At 44.0% G+C, this 24,973-nt stretch overlaps 1 protein-coding gene across 1 annotated transcript in view; it reads left to right on the forward strand.

Annotated features, from left to right (window-relative positions):
• The window catches only part of GRK5 (G protein-coupled receptor kinase 5), a 162,162-nt gene that overhangs the window by 59,290 nt on the left and 77,899 nt on the right, over nt 1–24,973 (forward strand). The window contains exon 2 of the mRNA XM_080401226.1: nt 12,240–12,335. Within this exon, the coding sequence (XP_080257352.1) occupies nt 12,240–12,335 (96 nt within the window). The remainder of the gene's footprint in view (nt 1–12,239; nt 12,336–24,973) is intronic.

Below are 24,973 nucleotides of genomic sequence, written 5' to 3' on the forward strand. Positions count from 1 at the left end.
AACGCACCCGTGGATGAGTGACTGTAGCACACCGCTAGGACCCGCTCCCCTCAGCAAAGCTCTGCCGGGCTTTCACACACCTGCAGTGGCTCGGCACCCTCTCATAGGGGTTTCTCCAAACAACAAGGACAGTCTCAGCTTGTAAGCCGGCTCCATGCTGCTCGCTATTTGCAGCTGCAACGCACAATCTATTGTGGCAGAAGGAATGAGTCACTGGCAGAGCAATCTGTTACATCAGATAATCACAGATTACCTCCATTAACCTCAATCCCTCCTGTAACCTTTTACAATCATGATCCTAAATGCTGACGCATACAATTGTGTTACCATCATGTCTTGGGCTGTCAATTATTTTTGAGGACAATGTTTTGTATGATTTCAGGGGTGATTCAGTAGGGGGTGACAGCAAGATGCACAGAAAGGAGCTGTTGGTACCTTGTTGCTGGACAAGATGATGGGGCCAAACCCAGGCTTTGTAGTTAAGGGGGAAGTTTCCCCCAAAGCTGACCATGTCCTTTTGCCTCAGCCCTGTGCACCCCTTTGCACCCTTGCCCTGCCATCCACATAGTACCTCTTTCCTCCAAAGCCAGAGCGTGTGCCAGCACGTTTCCCCCTCTGCCAGCCAGTCAGTGCCACTGGAAATGGTGACTGTGACCAGCCGTTTCAGGGAGGCTTCGTCCCCCTCCCCACACTTCCTCTGCAGAGTGTCTGAAGGCTTGTCATGTATCTGGGGTTTAATGTATGCTTTATGCATACGTCTGGAGCTGAGAATCTGACGTGTTGTTTGACTGAGGAGGGCCGGGGAGATGGACAGGGTCGTCATTCTGCTTTGTGGTAAAGAAACATGGCTGATGGTGATCTCGAACACAAAGTGACTCTATCTCAGACGCATTACGATGCTACACTTTTCTTCCTGGCTGACTCTGAAAGCAAAAGGGCTGAAGTGTCACAGGAGAGATGTTCCCTTATAACAATGCTGGCATTTAGCCCATACACATGTTCTCTGGAGGTTCCCAGCCTAATTTTCACAATTTTTAGCTTGTTTACGTCAACTGTCTGGAAAGTGTTGAGAGAGAAGGGTGAATCCAGCCAAGCATCATTGAAGGACACTTCTTATGGCTCTTGGACTATCTCCCTGCACCATGAGACTGATTTAATGGTCCTCTAGACCGCTGCAAAAATACAGAAACACCACAAAATAAAAAGTATACTGGGCACCTGATAACAATTCCTCCGTGCCCTGCTACTCAAGTCTCCCCATCAGCACCTTTGCGGGGCCAGTGTCTCTGGTGGGATTACATGCAGGAGGAGAGGCTGTGGTAACACAGTGGTTCGGTAGCATATGTGCGTGCACAGGCAGCACGAAGGGGCTGCAGAGTCACTTTGCATCAGGCCATGTGCGGCTGATTAAACACGAGTTGCATCTCCAAATCTTTGGGGTCTGCCAGTCTTCCTGCCAGAGGGCAGGGCTGAGTACTCAGGTAGGCTCCCTAGGTGCCTGGATGTGAGTAGTCCTCACTCCCTTGGGTGACTTGCTCTTCTGCCTCCTTCACGGAGGCCCTACACAGTTTCTTTCTTGCTTTCCTGAATGGCTGTTTTCCTGGCTCAGACATAAACCATCTAAACTGTCATTTATGTATGGAAAGCAAAACACTTCTGGATTTCTGGGTTCTTATCAGAGCATCTCAAAGCTTTACCAATTCTGCCAATTAGGTGGAACTAATAAATCCATCAGGCCTAATAAAACAGCCTGTCTCAAATAATTAATTTTTTATGATCTTCACTAAAATTCTTTTCTTTAGCCCTATTGGTAAATTTATTTAGGTAAGGGCAAAAAAACAGCAAAGAAGATAATTCTCAGAGCTTGGCTACAGACTGTTGATAGGAACACACTTGAATTCTCACCTCCCATCCAGCTGGATCTCCTCCCCACAGTTCAGAAATACTTATAAAACTCAAATGTCAGGAACACAGAGGCTAAGTTCTTTTTTTAGAGACTGCAGAACTATTTGCAGGAGAAGAAGCCCACACAGCTCTTTGACAGGGACAGACAGAACCCACATCGTTCCCTGCTCAGGGCTGGGATTTTGCATGTTCTCCTTCTAGAAGTGGCACCAGAGCTTTCAGAAGAGCTGAGCCCCATGGTTTTGCCTGTACCAGGGCCAGTGTCCTTGTGTCTTCCTTCTGCCTGCTTTGTGCTGCCTGTTGTGCTGCTAAACATCAGAATTGCACAACGTTGGAGCAGCAAATTGGTAGAGCCTTCTTGGACTTCTACTCATTTCTGTCAGTGTCTAACTATGACTCACAGGTTTCTTCAAGGTATTTTGGATTTAGGGGTCATCCCTAAGAACTTTTGGGTTGCTTGAGGAATGCCACTGAATCCAGGAGCACTACACCAGCTCCTGGGCAGTCTGCATGGGCAATGGGCATGGACTCTGTGCGGGTGATGAGCTGCATTTGCAGGTTTGGGTTTGGAGGTGTTGGTCAGCGACTTGCATATGTGTTACTAAAACAGGGTAATAAATATAAAGAACAGGTCATAAGTTTAAAAAAACCATTGGTTAAAGAGGAGTTCCTTCCTGGAAAGATTTTATGAAGCCCTATTCAAGCAGGATTTCTGGAGCAGGTATTTACGTTCTTTCTTTGGAAGAATGAGAAGCAGGTCTCCTAGTCAATGTAAATCACAGCTGTGCAAGTTAACTTAAGGGAACCGGTGAGAAATGTGGGAATTTAGATTCACTGGAATATTCAGATATGGGGAGGCCACGTTCCTTGTTTAATTCTTGTGTGCTTCAAAACATGTGATGGTTGAGAACATTTCTGACAAAAGAATCTTTCTTTCTGAGAATGAAGTTTTGTCAAAAATGAAAGTGTTTGCAGGAAAGTGTCTACTTAAAAAAGAAAAGGATGTGCTTTTTCTAGCTTCTTTTTGACAATATAGAAACATCATTCTAAAAAGTAAAGACTGTTAATTCACCATACCCATTTTGTTCTGATGATATAATACATCTTAATACTCTATTTGATATGTTCTATGATAATGTTTTGACATTAGAGAACTGAAATGACTCAAATATTATCAAAATGAAATGGATTAATGTCTTTTAACCAGAATTTTCTAGAACTTTGAAATACTGACTCTCAGCTCCAGTTTGGGGGAAAACTCCTCTGACTCTCAGCTCCAGTTTGGGGGAAAACTCCTCTGACATATTTACCATTTGTAGCAGGGTGATAAGCTTGAATCACAACAGCTCTGTGCAAAAAGTTGGTCTCCCATATTAATCATCAATACTGAAGTGTTATGGACAAATGTTTTCTGTTACCTACACCACAGATGGACAAAATCTCTTAATACTCCCCAAGTTCAGACATTGTAGCCTTTGCATGTTCCTCCGAGAGACCTTACAGGTCCAGAAACAGCTCCCAAAGGAGCACAGTGGCTCCAGATTCACTGCATTGTCTCTTCTGCTCTTGTTGCCAACTACAATGCCAAATACTATCCAGTCACCTTTCAATTTGAAGCCATCAGCCTGCTGAACGACCCAAGACATGGTAATGCATTCAAACACAACTAAGCTGCCTGGATTTGTGCCAGTAGCTTAGTTTACTTTGAGGTCAAGAATAAGAAGTTAAAATTTTGGGCTGCGCTTAATTTTACTATTTTAGATGATAGCTGGTTTTATTTTTGTAAGTTTTACTGTTTGTTTGGTTTTTTAATAGACTGTAAAGCTTCAGTATATTTTGTATCTTCTGAATTATTATTGCTTGTGGCATAAAAGTCAGTGATCTTTCTGCTTGCTCATTCATCAGGTGCAGATAAACATAATACAGCTAAAATACAAGGCATAAAAGAGAGAGACGCCATAAAAGACAAACTAAAGGTGCTTAGACAAGGGAAAATTAAACTACATCCTGGGAAATCACATCACCAAACAACTCCCTGTTAATATGCATAGCAGTGAAACGTACACTCAGCTTATGTGAACTGGCCCACAAAGCCCAAAGAGAATGTGTTGAAATAATCTCAAATGTGCATTAAAAATACCCAATGGAGGATGTAGGCAGACTCCTGTGGAGAGTGCCACAATTTGGCATGCTCACTGGAGACCAACAGAAAAAATTAAAGACGTGGGTTTTTTAGTTTAGTTAAAATCCTTTCAATGTGCTCCAACTAGACATAAAGGTAGCTTATGTGAAGACCTTTTCATATTCCTTGAGCAGTACCAAAATGGCCTTGACATATGGTAGTCGAAGCCCCGAGGATCAGTCTTCAAAGACTAATCCCTTAGCTGCTTCTGTCCCTTCAGGGCAGTGGATGCTATTAAAGCATATTATTAACATACACATGATTATTAACATATAAAATGTGTTAGTAAAGTCATGTTTCAGCCACTCACCAGTATTTACAGTACTACTTGACCTTTTATTTAAATAATAGGTAGGTATTCCTGCAGTAAATATTTGTTTATGAACAGTGATTTCTGTAAGCCAATGTTAATAGGACTTTAGATGTCAGTTGTATACAAAATATTTTGCCCTCTGGTCCTCTGGCAACCAGACTGCAGAGCCAGCCTGACTCTGCTGGGGAGAAGCTTGGATTTTGCTTAATGAAATTCCGGTCTCTGTGGTTCTGAAGGCTTAAATATTAAATACACCTGCTGTTCATTTCCAAAAAGCAATGGGATGTTTTACACAGCGGCTGTCAGGCTTATGTATTTGTAGCAACATGCAGATGATTTATGTGCAAACATGCCGTGACAGCAGGGAAGATGGGCACAAAACAGTTATCACGGTCTGTGACTGTTCAGAGAGTCTTGTTTATCAAAAAAAGCTGCAAGAGATAAAGACAGATTAGCATCGGTAAGAAGAGCTATGTAATGTGATTCTCTTCTGAGGGCGTTGTGGACTTTTTCTTGTATCTCATAATTGAGAGCCTCCAAAGGCTGGTTTGCAGAGGCATTGGGTCCCAGTGGATGGTGGCCACTTACCTGCTTTTGAAAATCCAGCCCTCATACTCTTATCCTTGGGGTGACGTAGAAGGGGATTCATAAAGAGGTTCCTCATGGTCTTGTAAGTGCTTGTTTTAAGCACAGGTTAGTCAGGAGTGTCACGTAAGATCTTGTTTCCTGTTTTTTTTAGTGCGTTCCCAGATGAGAAGGGCAGGATGAAGGGCGGAGAGCAAGCAGTGGCTTTTCTTTTTGGAAAACAAACTTTTTATTAGCTAGTACAGCTGACCATAGGTGGGACCAATATAAAAGAAGAATGGTGAACCTGGGTGAACTTCCACATGAAGCAGGTCTAAGAAGGGTGGAACTGTTTGCCTTAGAGGCTAGATGAGTTAGATATGAAAAATTCTTAGGGGAAAATGGTGGGCTGGTAGATTTTATTTGTGCTGTCTCATTACCAAGAGACACTCCAGGAAAATAAGCAGTTTAAAATTGGTATTCTCTTCCTTCACAAATACATGGTTAATCTGTGGGACTCACACCCGCATGAAGCAAAAGGCCATTCAACAGTTCAGGGCATAAGAACAGCCTGAATTTAAGTGGCATAAATTAAAAAAAAAAAAAAAGTAATTTTTGGAAGCAATATGCCTTCATGTTTTGTTAGTCATATCTAATTAATAGGGTGTGGAAGAAAGTTTCTGCTTTCCAAATACTTTAGAAACAGCTTTCTAAGATCTTCCTGTGAAGCTGCCCACAGCCCATCCTGCCCTAGACAGACCATCCATTTAATCCGATAGGGCAGTTTCATATCTAACGTATAGCTGCAGACTTTGATGGGAGAGAGTGAGTAAAGGAAGGCTGGCAAGAGGAAGAGAAGAAGAAATGTAAATTTCTTTTGAGTGAAACTAGGACACTAGCCATGATTCTTGGATTTTAATGTTGGGGGGTGGGGGTGTTCCACTGCTTTCACGTGCTGTGTAATCAAGACCTTGCAATCAGAGCGTGCAGAGCTCTGTGCTCTTGTTGGGAAGGCCTTGGATGAGAGCCTAGCTACTGTTGCGAAATGGAAGGCACGAACTGTCGTCGTCCTTCAGCGATCTGTGGATAGTTTATTTAAAGTGTGGACTAACTAGATTGCAGATAATACAGTTGAAGGCAACGAAATGTTTGGCCGTCTTCGCTTAGCCAGGCCAGGCAGCATGGGGTGTGATGGCAGTCTTATCAACTTGGGCAAGAACAGAGCAAAAGTATGAAGCCAGCTTAGCCATGCTTAAAAGCCCCCTTGCATGGTGGCATGCGGCAGGACAAGAATATGCTACAGGCATGATGCTGCAATGAATTCACCCATCATTATGTTTAACTCTGTGTTACGAAATACCTTTAAGCAGCTGAGCAGGAGCATGGCTTGATCCTCATCAGCAGGATTAACAGGCTCAAGACCTTGGCTTCAGCTCCTTGCTCTGTCTCTGATTTCTCATGTCATTTTGGACAAAGCACTTAACATCTCACTGGCTTAGTAATGTGCAGATACTTTCCTACTTCCTCTCCATGTTAGGCCAATAAGTGTATTCTGAATAATGGTGGCAAATAAAATAGGCACCTTAGGCTAAGGGTAGCTGCTGCTCACAAGTGTTGTACTTGTATGCCTCTGGTTATGTCTCCCTCCTTGCCGGCAGAGATCAGAGCTAGATTTGCCATTCAGCATCACAAGATGATATGAAAAATGCCATGTATTTTTCAGTAGGTAGGATGTAGAGCAAATACTTTTGTTTCCTGTAGGACTGGTTGACATGTTAGAGAATTAGCTTCAATCCTCCGTTTGTGAATGCTGAGTTGTGAAGTGCATGCAAGGGAGTGGAGCTGAGATTTCATGCTGTTGCTGGGAGCTCACCTTTTGTCATCATCAGCATACCAAGATTTTAAAGCCGTCAGACCCTCCATCACCACATGATGGAACTCACATCCACAGCATGGCGTGTCTGTCAAGTCCTGCCCTGAGAAGCTGCCTTGAAGACTGCAAACTCTCCTGGCCAGAGCAGACAGTGCAAAGGCAGCAATCAAGGCAGTGTGTGAAAAGCTTCCCTTTGCAACCTGCACAATTACTGACCTATTCAGAGAAACCTCCCCTTTTAGCTTTTAGCTCTGCTAGACAATTTATCCTGTCTCAGCTGTCTCACTGCATTATATCCATCAAACCCCCTAGAATTAACATTTGGAGCCAGCAGTGTTTGCTGGCTCCACAAGAAAAGCTGAGAGCGGAAAGGTCAGGTCAATTAAAGCACTTGATCAGAATCTTTAACATAAAGACGTCACAGGCAAAACAGTAACGCTACTTCATGCTCAGCTAAGAGCAAATGATTCATCAGGCAAGGCTGCTTATTTTTGGAGGATGGCCACAAAAGAGAAGAGAACACACTGGCTGTATCGATCACAGTTGTAACAGGGAACCACAGAGTCCTTCTCCTGTTCTGATGGAAATTTAATGTCGGAAATACATCATCCAATGTAAATATATCAATATATGTTTTACAGCAAATGGATTTTTAAAACATTCTGGCCCAGCTTAGCAGAATCATTTCACCTCTGCACAAATCGCAAAGCTGTCGTTTGGAGCAAAGGGCTATTTTGCAATGCTCTGCACAGCTTGATGCTGCTAAAGATGCGACCATTTTGTGAGGACTTCTGTAAAGGTGCGCTCTGAAATCTCCAGTGCTTTGGCCTAGAGGGTAGATCTTCAGTGAGTGAAGAAGTACCAGTGTTGAGCAGATGCACCCTAAAGGGTGCTTTCATCTGGCTTACTCCCACTGCCTCCGGTGTCCAGAAATTACTGGAAATTCTCTCCTAGCAGGCACTGCTGCCCAAGCAGCTGCATACCTCTCGTGCTGCTTCCAGTGCCTGTTCATACATTAAGCAAAGAACTCCTGCCTGTCCTCTTGCAGCACCCCGCTCTGTCTAGTCCTTGATCAGAGCGGTGGGTCCCTGCGGTGGCAGAGGCAGCAGGCAGAAGTGAAAAGCACATGCCTGAGCGTGGAGGTGGCTTGAGCTGCTCTGGGAGCTGACAGCCTGACAAAGGGATCCAGAATCCCAGATTCAAACCCTGGGGATCATTCTGCTCCGACACTAGCCCAACAGTTTCCCTCCCTCCTTGCCTTCCCCTTCTAATCCTTTCCCTAGCACTGACAGATGTATACTTAATTCACTTAATTCCCATGGAGGTTTGACATCAAGGCATAGATCTCAAAGTTTACAAGACAAATGAGTGTGAGGAAAAACGTGAAGCAATAGTTCAGGGAAGAAAATGCAGCCAAAGAGGATGACTGGTGAAGAGAAGGAAGCATGAATTCCAGGAGAAAGCAGCATTTCCCATAGGAGTGTGTGAAGTGAGGGTGCAAAGAAGTTTAAGTACAGTGTGATGAGGATTAAGGGCAGGAGCACAAAGGAAGGTGCCCCTGGAAGAGGAGAAGAGGGGCGAGCAGAGGTGGAGGCGGCATCCTGGCAGGCAGGAGCAGCCCTGCGGGATTGCAGGGGTGGGTTTTCAGGGAGACGAAAGCCAGTGAGGACCCTTCAGGTTGCTGAATCCAACCCCCTGCGGTCACTGGCAACCAGAGCAGAGCCATGCACTCCAGGAGTTGGTGAAAAGGTGATTGCAGTGCTCACCCCAGCCCAGCCCACAAAAATGCTTCTCAGCACCTTGTAGCATACCTAAGACGTTCAGCAGGCAAGGCCAAGCATCATATGCTGCAAGGGAGCAAGGCAGCCTCTTTGGTACTCTGTGACTAGAGGGGTGGGAGAGGAAATTACTTTAGCATCGGTGTTTGGGATGCACTGAAGAGGGGAGGTTGGAGCAGAATTCATTATAGACCCAAAGGGTACATCTGTGTTGCCTAATAACTGCCTAGCATGAGGGCAGTCACAGCTCCCTGTGCTTTACTGGAGACTAATTCCTGGGAAGGGTAGTATAGCTGCGCTCCTGACAGTCTGAAAAAGCTAGTTCCTTTATGGCTGGGAGAGATCTGTCTGCTTTACGTTGCGTCATGTAGACATACAGTAAGTTCCTGTCAATAAGGAGTTTAAAATAATTCATAGCTTTGCAATGACAAAACCATTGGTCACCAAAAGCAAAGGAATAAAAGGTGAGACGCGGAAGGAGCACTCCTGCACCAAAGGTTGTACTGTGTGATCAGAAATGTCCCACAGAGAGCACTATTTCGCATTTTTTCCCAAGGCTCATGTTTTCTCTGCAACGGTCTGCTACCTTTTGAGTCAACACTCTCCTAATTTAGCCTGCAATATCATGTAGTACCCAACACACCCTCAATCTGCAACTGTGACTCTACCAGGCCCTCTACAGAATTAACTCAGGTCTGAATTAGTCATTCGACGTGCCAGCGCATGTAAAACAGACTCAAGTGAATCAGATTTTGTGTGCAGGGACTGAATTGCAGTAAATACAGCAACTCAGAGAGTCTCAGTCTGCATCTGGGCTTTCATGTCCAGAGGGATACTCTTTCTCCGTCGGCTGCACAACCTCTCTGAGCAGGACAGGCACACAAACAAGCTGGGAATGGAACCCCCAGCATCACACTACACCTCCTGCCCCCTGCAGCAGTACTGATGTGGCAGCATAAGATGGGGTGGGGGCATAAAAGAGAAACCCAGGTGAGGGCTGGAGTAAAAAATTGCCTGATGACAGTAAAAAAAATAAAAATAGAGACAAGAAAAATCTAAAAATGGCCTTTTAGGCTGAGCTGGTTCAGATCTGAGTGCCCGTCTAGCGTACACTGGGGAAAGGCACACACAGCATGTCTGTAGAGGAGTGAAGGCAGTGGGTTGATCAGCACTGATAACGTGCAGCTGTGGCCTTGCCTCAGCGGCGGTGGGTTGATGGACATAGATGATTTGCAGCTGTAGCTTGTTCCTGCTAAATGGTTAAATAGCCCTGAGGATGGTGGGAGAGGGGGAGCAGTGTGATCTGGCCTCTGGAGGTGGGAGATACATCACCGACAGTAGAATCTGGCTAATGGTAAAGCCTTGTTGCAGCCTACTGGTTTGTTTGTGCTGCAACAGTCAGTGCCCCCGTGTGAGGCCCTTCAGCTTATGAGACTGAGTGTAATGAGCGGTGACAGTGGTGATGGCTGTGCTGGGAGATATTTGAAGTTTTGAACAGTGGTGGTGGTGCCCAACGTAGCAGAGACAGGCAGGGATAGCCTGTGATCCAGATCATGTTGAAATAGGCAGGAGGAGCCTGGGGATCTGGATCGGACACTGGTAAAGGTGAGCTGTTGGGATCAAAGAGGAGGAAGCCTGACTGCTGTGGAGTTAAGAGACTGAGGGTAACAGGCGATGGCAGCAGGGTACCTGGCCAGATGTGGCAGCAGCGGCGGGTCCAGAGCGGGTCTGGCCAGACAGCAGTGATGGCTGTGCTGGGGGAAGGCGCGGGAGCAGCAAGGTGCTGCTCCTGCTGTTGTTGCTGCTGCTTGGCCAGGTGGTATCCTTGCCGGTGTTTATGTGCTCGGTGAAGGTGTCTCCAGTCGTAGAAGAAATGAGTGACCACAAGGATGTTGAGAAGCTTGTTGGGACGCAGAGTAATGTATTAGTGCTGTATTCTAGATCTGCTGCTGTTGAAAGCTCACTCAGATTACTGTCTGGTGTGACCCAAGAGGTGAAAGGATGAGGTACTATAAGTTCATCAGAACCCCACTCTGAAGAAAACCCCCAGACTTCAAGAAAGCAGATGAGAAGAAAGGTGATCAGCCCCCAGAAGCTGAAAAGCCCAAGATAAAATTGAAGAAGGGATATGTGTATGAGTTCAGGGACAAGTTGTCTGGACTGTATGAAAAATTTATTTGTAAAAAGGTTGTGCTGATTATTAAAAACATAAAGTATGAAATGTTAAGAACAAAAAAAAGGGAGGAATTGTAGAATAATTAGAGGCTTGTATGAAAAGTTTATTTGTGAGAAGTTTGTGATGATTGGTAAAAACATGAGATAGGAAATGTTAAAAAGGAGGAAAAAAGGAAAGAAAAAAGGGGGAATTGTAGAGGAATGAAGCTGGGTTAATTATCATTGATAATGTACAGCTGTGGGCTGGCTTCAGGGGCGGTGGGTTGGCTGGTGTAGATAAAGTGCAGCTGTGGCTGGTTCTGTTAAGTGGTTGAGAGCCGAGGAAGAGAGAGAGGAAGAAGCAGAGAGGAGAGAGAGCGTGAGCACCCTGGATGAGGAGGGTCAAGGAGAAGAAAAGCAGAGGGACTGGCCAGAACAGTATGAAGAAGCAGCATGAACAGTAGAGGGACCTTTGAGGCCTTGTGGGGGGTTGGTGGCTGTGCCGGGGCAAAGCATGCCAACTACTTAGTGAAGTTAACTTGGTATGTGATGGAAAAAGACCTGGTTGCAGCTGGCTAGTTTTGAGAGTGCTGTGACACATGTCAGCCTGCATTAGGCTTGCTTGGGCTGAGGAAGCCTGACCTTGCCGGTGCAGTGTTGTCTAGTGATCCCAGCAAGGTGAGGTATGCTGGAAACACTATCTTTACTGGCGGAGCCCAGTGCAGAAGGCATTCCCCTGGCAAGCTCAGGTGTGGCACCTGGAGATGCCAGTGATGCCTGCAGCAAGGTATTTGTGAAGGGACATTGATGAGGGATATTCATCAGCATGAGAAGGCTGAGGGTCTTGGACTTCATCCAGCCAGAGCTGGAGAAGCAAGTTAGGTCACTCACCTTGAGGACAGCCCATTTCAAGAAGTCTCAGGGGAAAGTGAAAAGGGGAAAAAGGAACCAGAAAGATATTTTTTTCCTTATAAGGATATTATATTGATTTTCCCCCACTGTTCTCCTGTGGAAGCAGCAGTGACCAGTCTGTAACATCAGCGGTAAAGCCAGGTTGGCAGTATATGTAATGCAGGGTGAGGATGATGAGAGTTAAATTTTGATCTTCAGTTTCCAGCCCTTATTTTGGGATGGCATCAGGGCTCATCCCAAAAGAAGAAGGGGGAGATCCAGGTTGAAAAGTTGTGAGCGGTAATTTTACAAGGTTGACTCATGTGAAGTGGCTGTTAGTTGACACAGAGGTGATGCCACCTGAACTGGTCCTGGTGGGCTGCAAGCCTGTGCTCCCAACGTTTAGCAAGCTGATGTGCTAGATGCTGCCACTTCGGTCTGTTTCAGCACAGACAAGCTCAGGCTTGATCTGTACATCTATCCACAATGTTTCGGCTTTAATTATTAACGATATCCATAAGAGCTGTGACGGGGCTATGCCCTGAAAGCCATCTAATCCTGCTGTTTCTTTCTCTGCAGGGGGTGGAGGGAAACGCAAAGGCAAAAGCAAAAAGTGGAAGGAAATCTTGAAATTCCCTCACATTAGCCAGTGTGAAGATCTTCGAAGAACAATAGGTAAGAGCTTTTTCTTCTTTGGAAGTATTGCATAAATAAAACATGTGTTGAGACTGGTTCAGCAGGACAGTGTTAAAGGTACTTATTAATGGAAGCAGCTTAGAGAAGGGCAGACAATGCATATAGCTCCCGTGATGCTGCCGTGCAAACTCAGCATTTTTTGGTTCCTTAGAGGGCACCATGGCTCAGGAGGAGATAACGCGTATGCATCAGGCGCAGGGCTTGCAAGGCAGGGCTTGGGCTGGCAGCGGCCGGGGGCTTGGCGTTGCATGCGCAGGCTCTAGGAGCCAAAGGGACTTTTCGCTTGGATGGTACCTGGCATATGCGTCAGGTGCTTTGACTCAGTGCCTACCAGGACCACCCTGGCTCTAAAAGGACACTCAGAAATGTATCCCCTCATTGTATCCTGCATTCCCTTGTAATAAGTAGCTTTTTATCGGGGAAGAAATGAAAACAGAGAGATTGGTGATGTAGTTAAAGGTTAATAGTCATTGTAGACTGGATACGATGTTTGAAGCCTTAGCCACTGCCCTCTGCCAGGCAGGTTTGCTCAGCAGTACTATCCTCCATACAACCACAACACTACTTTATGTAGCTTTTTATAGGACATGTAAAAACTTTTTTTAACTAACTTTGTTTTATCAATGTGGGCCAAACACTGCAGATTTGGAAGGGAGCTTGCAGTGGCCATTTTCATAACACAACATTTCTCCTGTTCATACCTGCCAAATTTCAGCATTCTTTTGACTGCTGCCTTGGCAAGCAAGGCTAGCAGCTGTCTCCTTGTGCGTTCTCCACTGGAAAGCCCAGCATTACTGATCTCTCCCCAAGAGGTTAACTTCAGCCATTGAGGCTTCTTTTCTCTGCTACAGTGACATAAAATCCAGCCACTGGCAATGAATGAATGAAAGGCAAGAAACTGTAACAACTGAGATAACAGGCAGCGTAATTTTTCTAACTTGGGTAAACTCCTGGGGTCTGAGTGACAGTGCCCTGGCACTATTTACATTTGAAATTCACAGCGTGTTTATGCAGAGAAAATATGTGGAATGTTTTGAAACTCTTTTCATGGTCGTCTTCAGTAAATTTTGCTTCCCTCATCTTCTGCTGTAGGGCTAAAAGGAGGTAAAGAAAGGAGGGGGAGGCAGGAGACAAGAGCTTAAGTTTTCCCAGTTTATGGCCACTTGACAAACACAAAAACCCTGGAACAATTTCTGAAGGTACAAAATATGCTGGAAACAAATCTGACTTAATGTATTGTAATTTGCGCAGGGAATTCTCTCTGCTGTTCCATCAGCTTTGGTTTCTACAGGTGGAAGTGGCACCATATAAAATGCTTGCTCTTTACGACGGTGTAATATCCTAAAATGAGTAGCCTTAAAAAAAGTCTGCTAATGAATTCTGTTTCTGAAATGCTGTTTCTGGCTTTTTTTGTGTGTCATCATTGTCCTAAATGTAATTTGTTTTGCATTTTTGTTGTGAATGAGTTGGTGAAGTAACAGGGCAAGAGCCCTCGCGATGCTCTTGATGGATTTGCCTTCACTGCAGACATTACCTGTTGACTGGGAATTTCAGCAACTGACTTCTACACAACGGGGAAATAAGGCCCAAATACTTGTTCTGTGACTCTGATTTTTATCGAGTAGCTTTCCCACTGAGCTGGATGTGATTACACAAGAAATAAGGCACTGCTCAGCCTGCGTAAGGTCATTTGTCCTTGCTGGCTCTACCAGGTTTCAGTTAATCTGGCTGAGATTGAAGCATCCCAAACAAACTATGACTGTTTATAAATGTCTCCTTGCTCATACAGGGGATCTGACACATTGTGGATGAATCGAACTCTCTGGGTCAATAACATTAAGTCATTTGCACATGTGTAGTTGATTTGAGGTGCTCAGGATGGATGAGTTGCATGTGCAGATGCATTGCACTGGGCTCTGTGTGGCTTATGGATGTCCAGGGACAAGTAGCGGTCACTGCAGTCTGGCCTTAGGCTGCTGCTTTTACAGTCTCTGCTGAGGAAGAACAACTCCCTTGACTTTAACCCATCTTCTTTTGTTATTTTCTGCAAGTTATTTAAAAGGATCTCAGGATTTCAGGTGACAAAGTGTCTCTGCAGGTGATTTTCTGAGGGAATGCACTGAAGCATCTTTCTTGAACCATCAGCGGAGCTGCTGCTCAGTGTGTCTGCCCATCAGTCCCTCCCCTAACAAATTCTTAGCCCACTGGTCAGTGCCAATCAAAACTGATACTGAAATTTTGGAGACCTCAGAGAGGCTTTTTTCCTCCAGTCTCTATGGAAATGGGCAACCAGAAGAGAAGAACAGCTTTACAGAAGGAAGAGGCTACAGCCTCAATTCGACGTGTTTAGAGACAAATACTGGTAGGTTCTGCTCATCAGACCTCTGCCCTGTCTCTGCCTCCCAGCACTTTTGGTCAGACACAGTCTTGCCACTTTGGTTAAAAAAAATAATAAAATAATTCACACAGAGTCTTAGAGGGTTGCATGAGCTGGAGGACTAGGCTGTTGAGGTTTTGTTGTAATCTTCTTTTCTGGATGCTTCCCAAGAGCCTCTGTGGAAAAGCTGGAGGCAGGGATGGGATGGACCTTTCGGTTTAGAGCAGGCATGGATTGCTGTGAAGAAAGGCATGGCTTAGTTTAATGCAGCTGTAAGCCATGGCTGGAAAATGCTGCTCTTGTAATTGTGGCAATACTGCCTGCATGTGTGTGTAGATGCCCACATTTTGGTGTAAAGACGTGTGTGCTTTTGCACCCTACTAAGGTGTACTGAAAAGAGTCTGTGTCTTAAAAAAAAAAGTGTAGTGTGAAAAGAAATCTGTGAAAAACAGGAAGGCTGAAATAAACCAAGGGTCTGCGACCTGTGTTGACACAATTATGAGTCAGTTCATACCTTTTGGTTCCCTCTGTGTTTACAGGAGACTCTGTGTTTGACCATCCATCATCTGGTGTCTCACTGAAAGACTTGCTTAGTAAAGGCCTTTTTTCCCCTCCTTCTTCTACACAGAAATAAAAATCAAAACACCAGAGCGAAACATGGTTTTTTGATAAATAAACAAACACTGGAAACATCTTTATTAAAAGTGCCATTTAACCAAGGAGCTATTTTTTTGGACTGCACTTAAAAGCAACTTTTCTCCTTTTTTTTCTTTTGTCCAAAATATGCAACATCCTTTGCAGGGAAATTTGGTGTGGCCTTCATTGTGTGCTAATTAAATAGGCAAGTGGAACAGGGATGCTATGCTAATACCTTTACTGAGCTCTGAGAGAGGCTTATGTCTGTACGTATACTTTTATATTGTGAATGGCTAATGTATGTTTCTGTTTTCAGCCCTCTTCCCAGCTGTATTTAATTGTACTAAAACAGCTAGCCCCTGCCAGGTGAATATTGGCTGATTAGCAGCCCTGTTGGTTGATGAAAACTGGTGTTTGAGGCACTAGTGACAATAACTTGTGATGGATGCTGCTAGTAGGATGGTGTTCTATCTTTAAAAAAATTTGCAGATGATACTTAGCAAAAGAGAGATGTTTCAAGGGAAGGGGAAAATAGCAAGGCGCAGCTTTAAAAATTCCTACATGACACACACACAGCATGAAGAGATGCCACAAGTTAGGGATACCCACTAGTTTAAAGGCCATCAGTAAACAAAATACAAGAAAAAGTTGTAATTTTAAAGGCCAGAGTGTCTTTTTGATGATAAAAGATTCTGCATGTCTGTAAATATTTCTGAATGACGCAAAAGGTTCTGTTGGTTAAAGTGTGGAATTTTTATTTATTTTGCTCAGACCCATTCTGTGCTTTTTTCTTCCATAAAAAAACTGCTTGGGTGAAAGAGTTGATTATTCTGATCTTTGGCAAATTTTCTTTCACAACTGTCCAAATGCTATATAATAAATCAAGGGTTTTTTTTTTCCCCCATAGATTGAAGTCTGTGGAGAAACTGCCATAGAATGTGCCTGCTGTTTGTTGCATAGAGTGATTTGCTGCATTATTGCAGAAAACTTTAACTCCTTCAGTAAAGCAGTTTCTGGTTGTGCATTGTATTCGTGTAGAAGGAGAACTCTGATGGTTTGTCTTAAATATTTATATTCGGTGAGATTTTGCAGACAGAAGGATCAGCCCCATTAATGCTATTTTGCCATGCGAGGTTTAAAAAGAGGAAAAAAATCTTTTCTGTGCCATTTAACCTCTTGCGTGACATTTGTGTCCCATTTATCCAGGGTAAAAGCAGCTTGAGCTTCCAATTGTGGCAGGTTCTTTTCAGCATAGTTAAAAATATGCTTCTGTGTGAGAAACGCTTTGTAGAGATGGTGAACAGAGTAAGTGGGACAAAATCGAAGCCACAGAGCTCACATACACACTTTTTACAAAATCTGGTGCTTTTTTCCTCCAACTATTTTTGTATTGTACTTTTTCAGACATGATCAAGACCTTCACCTACATGATTTTTTTACAGTCACTTTAGAATTTATCTACCTGGAGGCATATTGATGGTGCAGGCTCTGCAACGGGATGCAGACCTGCCTGAATGAGGCTTTTTGAGCTGCCAGCATGGGCTCAGATAGCAATCAAGAAGCAGAAGTATGGACATCAGTGGCAGAGATGTTTGAGTATTTATCCAGCTTCCTAGAAATGCTTTGCAGCCTGCACTGAGCTCCATCCTGTGGCAGAAAGACTGCTACTATACCCTAGTTATCGTAGAACCACAGAATTACAGAATGGTCCATGTTGGAAAGGACCTTAAAGACCATCCCACTCCACTCCCCACCACGGGCAGGGACACCTGCCATGGGACCAGTTGCCCCCAACCCCATCCAGCCCGGCCTTGAGCACCCCCAGGGATGGGCCATGTACCACCTCTCTGGGCAGCCTGTGCCAGCGCCTCACCACCCTCACAGAGAAGAATTTCTTCCTAATACCTAACCTAAATCTCCCTCCTTTTAGTTTAAAACCATTTCCCCTTGTCCTATTGCTACATGCCCTTGTAAAATGTCTGTCCCCAGACATGCTCAAGGCACTTTTATGGTCTGCTCCACAGTGCTGGGACATCTTTTACGAATTCCTTCCAGCAGTTCTCAGGTTCCTTGGCTTCAAAGGTTTGCTAGCACTGCAGAGATAAACACATGGGTGAGGGGTCTTGGAAAAGTGTGAGCTCCCAGGCTTACTCGCAAGGGAAGCTGCTGCTGAGAGATAAGTGACAACATGGCATATTGATGTTCACCATGGGATAATGTGTCTGTGTGGCATCCTGCACTGCTTCAGTTGGGGATGGCATCAGACCCGGGGGGGTGTATCCGCTCAGGGTGTGGGGATGTAGGTAAAGAAATACAGTGTGTGTGCATATCCCAGGCTCTGGCACTGCGTGGTCGTGTCATTCATAAAGCTCAGGCACTGGAACTGGGAAACAGGAGGCATCAAAAGCCTGATCTAATGAAAAACACAAAGAAGTAGCTATTTTTCTCTTCACCAAATTATTCAGCTCTGACATTTTGTGATTAAAAAGCAAGGTTTAGTAATGTAATCCTGAAGCCAACAAATAGATCAAAGGAAAGAATTGCAGCTCGCCTTCATCTGTAAATAGCTGAGCACAACTGGTTAAAACTTCTGTGCGGGTCTCATGGTATCAGTCTGATTACTACACCTAAGGCTGGTCTCACATTTTTGGCTAAAAGTAGAGTTTGAGTTTCTGAGAATTTTTTTGTTGAAAGCATCAGCTTTCCTTGGAAAAAAATTTATTTTTTTTGAAAGAGTTTTTTAACAAGTACTGAGGATTCTGTGTTATGAAACAACAGCAAAAGGAATTGTTTCCTATTTTCTTTCCAAATGTGTAGGCACACAGGTAGCTGTGCCGGGAGGATGCTGTTAGTGTATGTGTGCATACAGCCAGAGCTGAGTACGCAGCACAGAGCTCTACAACACCTCTGGGAGGCACCAGGTTTTCTGCAAACGTGGGGAACTGGAATCGGTGGAGTAGAAGATACTATCTAGAAAAAAAACAACAAACCAAAAAAAGGCAGCATGCTCTATCCATCTGTTACACTGTTCAATGAAATCTATTTGGGAGATGTTTGTATCAAACTGATAGACACAAAGGCTCACAAATAATTTTTTTATCCACACAGGGAGTCCCTTTAAATTCAGTTGACACCAGGTGAGGGTTTTTTTTCAGCAATCTGTATCATGCTCTGTATGAAAATAACTTTGCCCACATTGATGCCCTTAGATAACTGCAGCATGAGGTATATTTCGGACACTACCAGTGATACCAACGTGGTATCTTGCTGGTGTTCTTGCATCACCCGGGTGTCAGCTCCTGATGTCTGTGTCTGTTAGCAGCCCAGACTGCCCGTGCTTTGGGGTGGGAGGGAGTTTGCCTCTGCGTTGCCCGGTGGGTTGGCACTCATTGCACCAGAATTCAGGGGCTAGCCATGGTGCAGTGGTGGGGATAGTCCCCTTGATACCAGAGCAGGACCTAACGGACAATCTCCCTGGATGAGTTGTTCTCCATGGGGATTGTCTGTGGGGCGAGTACCAAAAGAGCACTGAGAGAGAGGGACCCAAGAAAGACTGAAAGCAAAGTTTGAAGAGCTGCTGAACTAGAGTTGTGGAGAGGATTTATTGCTGTGGAAAAAGTTATGCAGATTTTTTTGGATAACTTTAATGCAGAAAAAAACCCCCTCAAACTGATTTATTTCTAAAGAAGAAACAAAGTCCTTCCCCTTGACAGTCCCCACTCTCTACACCTCCTGTTTGCTTTCTTTTTTTTTCTTCTACAGTAAACACAACTTTTCCTTCTCTTCCTTGAGCGGAAAGGTCTCTGTTGCTCTTTGGAAAGATTGTGAAGCTGTATTGCAGTGCAGACCTCGCCTTCAGCAGTACCCTATAGTTTCTTGAATGTGACGTGCTGTCCCGTATCATGAATACATCTATGTTAAAAGTGATACTCTTCAGGGGCAGGAACTGGCTGCATGATAGAAACTGTTCCAGCACGTGAAATGATATGGCTGACATCAAAACCATATTGTTTGTTTACAAACCCACAGTTGGTTCTGTCCCTTTCTTTAAAATATCTCAGGTTCGACTGTAATTCTATCATAAACATAGGTTTCTTGAGCTCTAATGATGGACAAGCAGAGCAATGTTTTGTATCCCTGCAAGATTAGCTGTATCCAGTTTATAGTGATGGGTGGAATTGAGAAGGGTTGGGGTTTTTTTCTTGAATTTTTTTTTTTAATGCCATCACAGAAAGTATGTGAAAAACAAGCTGTTTTATGCATCTAGTGAGACTCAAGACTAACACTGGGACTTCAAGCTGCTTGTATTTGACAGCTTCCAGGACGGGAAGGGGACGCAGGGGAAATGAGTTGAAATGATCTCAGCCCACGTTCTATTTACAGAATTCATTTCACAAGACTTAATCCATTAAGTATTACCTTGGCAGTGGCAACCCAGAAAGAAACCAAGAAAGACGCTGCTATTCTCCATAAAGAACAGGCAGCAAATCTACATCGCCTTAGCAAACAGTGAGTCTGCACCAGTTGTCATTCAGTAGAAAGCCTCCTAAGAAACAAATATTATCACTAAACCTCTGTATTTTTATTTTATGGCAAAGACTGTATTTGGTGCAATAAATGAGTCTTAGCAAATTAAGAAGAAAAAAAATGCCACAGCACACTTTGAATTATTTCCAAAAGTTATTACAGGGATATGCAAAAAGGAATTAGAAGACAATATATCTTCTTAAAAGATCCATTTCAGCTCTCACTGAAAACAGAAGTAGATACTGTGAGCTGCAGGGTTTTTCATTATCTTATTAGGTAATATGAGTCATTAAGGCTAATTAATACTTATGCAGTGATTTGGAATTGTAAAATGCTATAGGAGTGCTCATGGGTCCTGTTAAATAGTAGTACTTGGTTGTTAAGGAAATTTATTTTAAAAGCCATCTAGCATTTGCTGGATACGGGGAAGGTAGGGCTACATGTATGATAGGAACTTAATCTTCTCCCTGCTGAACTCCCTTGTAACTGTTACCGGTAGCGATGGGAAGAAGGTGGCAGGGCAAAGCAAGCCTCTGGTTTGGTTGACTTTTCAGCTCTGCTGGAGTTGGTGAGAAAGTTTCCCTTCAATTAAATTGTACAGGAGCCCTCTTATAATGACAGGAGGGACATGTGGAGGGAGGCAGAGAAAAGATTTGCCAGACCTACATCATAGGGATGCTGTGAAGAGCGCTTGTGGGATGAGCAGCCTGGAATCCCCACGTTTGGTGATGCATTCAGGCTTTTAGGGAGGGATGGGGTTAACCTAAGTTAATGCTTCCCGAGAAAAATTGAGAGTAGTTGGTGGAGGAAGTGTTACTTTGACTTGCTTTCTGCTGGTTATTCAGAGGCCTCTGGGATTGTGGCTGGTCTTCGTCTTGGGCTTGGCTAGGAACAGTCATGCTAGAAGTATGGCATGGTGCAATGCTGCAGGGCGGTGTAGGTGAACAGAAGAGTCTGAGCCCTGGGTTGAAACATTTTGTAACAAAAGCTAGCTTTTTTGAATTAAATACGTGTAGTGGAAAAGTAGTTACTGCTCTGATTAAATCTTGAAATTCAGTCTCTTTTATTTCCTCCTTCCGTGCCCCCCTTAAGTGGAAGAGGGGCAGGAGAATAAGAAACATCCTATTCTTTACTGAAACCCAGAAAATAAGTAGTAGTCTTAATGTATATCAAAGTCACTCAAAGCCCATAAAATATTTTGAGCGAAGCAAAATTCACATTTATTTATATATATATGCTATTTTGGATAGCCACAAATATATAAGCAATCTTGTAGTTCTTGTTTCTGATTTTATCTATCTTTGTAGCACTACTTTTACTGAAGCACTCTTTACCACAAAGCGTCCTTCTTCGGCACAAGGTGCTCTTCTTTGTTGTGAGGGTCCTTGATCTGTGTGCTTCAGTTCCACTGGTTTAGTTCTTTTCCTGGCAGTGCAAATGGACAATAAAATGAATATAAATACAGTTTTTCAGTTTTAAATATAAGATAAGGCACTGCAAATTATTTTATGGGTTAACAGGGTTGGGATTCATGCTCCTTGTAAATCCATGTGTGAGGCGAGACCCCAGATCAAACTTACTGCAAATCTGGCCCATTATTATTCTACTGTTCCTGATTTCTGACTTTCAAGGAAAAGAGAGGTTGAGAGTTTTTCAGATAATCCCACACATAACTTTTAATTCTGATTTGAAGACATAGTGTGAGGGAATTCATGTGAGGAATGTTAAAAGCCTGATTTTTTGGTGGTTTGGCTGAATCCCTCAAGTCATTGAGAGATTCCATTTATTTTTCAGGTAATCGCTGTATGCTGCTTTGAAAACATTTTGGAGGTGGCAATTGGAAATATTTCTGTGGCCGTGAATTCCGCTAAATATTGATATTGAAATAGAAGCCCCGCTTGGCAGGGTCGAAGCAGGAGTTATGAGATCATTTCTGAATAGAGTTTCTGATTATGCCAGTACTTTTATTTACTTATTAATCACATTTTCACCATGCTAAACCAGTGCCAGGGAATTCTAAGACAAGTAAAAGAAAATATTCTCTACCCTAAACTGCTGTCTCTTAGTTGAAGTAATGGAAAGGATGAGCAAAAGTCTAGTGTAGGGAAGGGGAACAAATTGTAGAGCAAGATGGTGTAATGCAAACTATGAAGAATCTCCTGAGTTTGGGGATGAAGGTAGACTGGTATTTGGCTCTGTTGAAGAACTCCCTGTTGTCCTGGAGTTGGTAAAGTTCAGTGCAAAAATGGTTCAACAAAACGTCTGAACTCTTATAATCCTTAAACACGTTATAGACCAAGAAATTTAAGTCACAATTAAATTTATTATATTAAGAAAAATATGAAGTTTTTTACCATTTCAGGAGAATAATTAATTCCAAGAGATTGGAAGTCCCTATGGTATAAAGTGACCCACAAAAACGTAATCTCTGCAAATATACCTGCCAGATTCACCATCCCCCTGCCCTGCACCAGCATTATATTTGCACAGTGGCACCTTGAGGGTCTCTTCAAGTCATGTTGATTTTCTGAGCTCTCTCTTGGACAAGTTAGGACAAGGCAGTGTTGACAGATTGGTGAAGGCTGTTCTTGTGAGCAACAGGACCTGGCTCAACTACATACAAGTATTTGCAATGTTGAAACAGCCCTCTATAAGTAAATGCTTTCAGGCTTTCATAATTCCTCATTCAAAATATTTTTGGCGTTTGTAAACATGGCTTTGGGAGAAAAATGGTTTTAAGCACAGGAAGAATTTGGTCTCAGTCACTTCAGAAATATTCTGATCAGTCCAAACGAGCAATATTCAGCACTTGAGTATCACGTTTATTGCACTTGACCTTTCAGCATAGGTATAGTTTGTCTCACGGGCAGTGACTTCAACACACTGAGCCCCAAGTGACATCTAAGAAATAAGTAAGGACACCCTGCAAAGGTGCAGCTTGGACTCTGAAACACAAAAGAGAGAAGCCTGTGGTGAGGAACTTGCTGAATAGCATGGAATATTTGCTCTACTGAGGCAAGGTATGACATATTCGTACTGATCAGCTCTGCAACAGCCAAAGCCAACGGGCAGCCATGCCGTGTCAAGCGAGGTCTTTTAGATCTCTTTGGCTGAACCTGCTAATCCTGGGCATGAGTAATTAGGTGGGATATCTTTGGGAAAGACCTCTGTGCTGGTGACAGTTTGGGCCCCACACAGGAGGGAGTTAACCTGTCCCTGGGGTGGGAATGGGCCAGCACCATTAGCTCCTGGAGGCCCCTGTGTGCCTCCATGGAAGACAGGAGAATGGGTGGGCTGGGGCGGACTGCTATAGGTAGATAAGGGTACCCCCCCTTTGCGTAGTCCATGGGAGCATTCCTGAGGCTTGTACTGCTTGGGAAAGGAGAAAGAAGCCAGCATGAAAAGAGCAACTGTTAAGCAGCCCTTGTCTTGGGAGTGGACCTCATGGCTGTCCTTAGGGGCTTTCTTCCTCCAAGGTAGAGACTCTTCCCTTCTGAGACTGCTTTCATCCCTGCCCAGGAGACTGCGGGTGTCCATGGGACACCATAGCCTCATTGTCTTCTACAGAAAAAAAAAACAAAAAATATTGTCTATACCAGTGTTGTCCGTGCCAGTGTGACTATGAATCAGTGGTCAGAGCTGCAAGGGACAATTACAGCCCTTTCTCCCTGTTCTTTGACATAGACAACCCCTGGTCCTATGACTAGGACTAACGTCTTTTTTAGAATCTACTTCAAAGTCTCCTTGGGAGCCAGAGCCTTTCTTACGAGTTAAAAATCAATGTGTTTAGGTAAGATCTTCAGGAGTGGAAGGCAGCAATGCTTCAAACTCTGTAGAGGAGCTGCCAAGGCAAAGGTCACGCAAGGTTGCGGTTACTCCCACTGCGTGCTGCAATGGGCTTTGTGCATTGGTGCAGACTGGGATTACAGCTGGGCCAGCACGGAGAGAGGGAGGACATGGATCCACCCTGTAGCCCTGTGGTTTTCGCAAGTTTTCTGGCACTGGCCTCAGTTCCAAATCCTAAAGGAGCTCTGATGGAGACCTGCCATCCTGATTCAAAAAAAGGGATAGGATTTTATTCTCAATAGTGCCGTTGAACTACACACAAATTAACCATCGCCCACAATCAGTTCCTAGTAAGCATCTATAGACTGCTTGGAATCTATTAAGAGCTCCATAAGTGCTCACTGTAACTCATAGCGTAGGTAGGATATTGCCTTTATTTTCTTTTTTCTCATGTAAGACCAGCTGAAAAGTTGTCCTTCCCCGTCCCCAAGGAGAGATTGTTTTTTTTCCTAAGACCCAATGATTTTAGCCTTCTGTCTTACTAGTTGCTGGGGAGTGATGATGCCAAATCATGTCTCCCAAAAAGCCTTTATCCTTCATGTAAATTAGCTGATAGCTTCCTTCTACCGGTACAAGTCAAAACAATGTTTTAACTGGCAGAATTATGTGGAATTCTGTCTCATCTGCTTTTTCCTCCCCTCAGCAAACTAGTATTTCCCTAACAAGTTCCCAGATCTGTTAGTTTTCCAGGGTTTCCCTTTTTGGTAGGCAGCAATAAGGAAGGGAATCTCATTTTGCTGCCAGCTCGCCCACTGACAACATGCATCAGGGAGGGATGGATCAGAAACCCTTTCCTTCAATTGCCTGGGGGCAGAGAACACACTGGGAGTTCAGCTGGAAGCTCTGCCTGTGAGCTATGGATCATCAAGACTTGAATTAGAGAGAAAATCTGTCCCTTTGCTTTTCTTCCTCCCTTTTCCCCACTTCATTTATGTGAGTTTAAGTCTTGGTGACAGTTAATGCACAGATAGCCCTTGAAAGGGAGATGTGTTTGTCTCCCAGACAGGTGCAGTCTGATTTCCCTCCGTCTGCTCTCGTCCTTTCCAGGGTGGAGGTACAACAGCAAGAGAGAGTATTTCAGTGCTCATGACTGCTTGCTCTTGGCTGGCTCTGCCAGCCTTGATGCCAATCCTGGTGATGGGTTTTGCATAGCTGTGGGTTTGATACCAGTTTAGCTTGCCAACTGCCAGCATAAGCTGTGTAACTTGCAACTCCACAGATGCTGTGCCAG

This window comes from Falco punctatus (genome assembly GCF_963210335.1).
Source record: "Falco punctatus genome assembly, chromosome: 9".
In the NCBI taxonomy this organism is placed as follows: Eukaryota; Metazoa; Chordata; class Aves; order Falconiformes; family Falconidae; genus Falco; species Falco punctatus.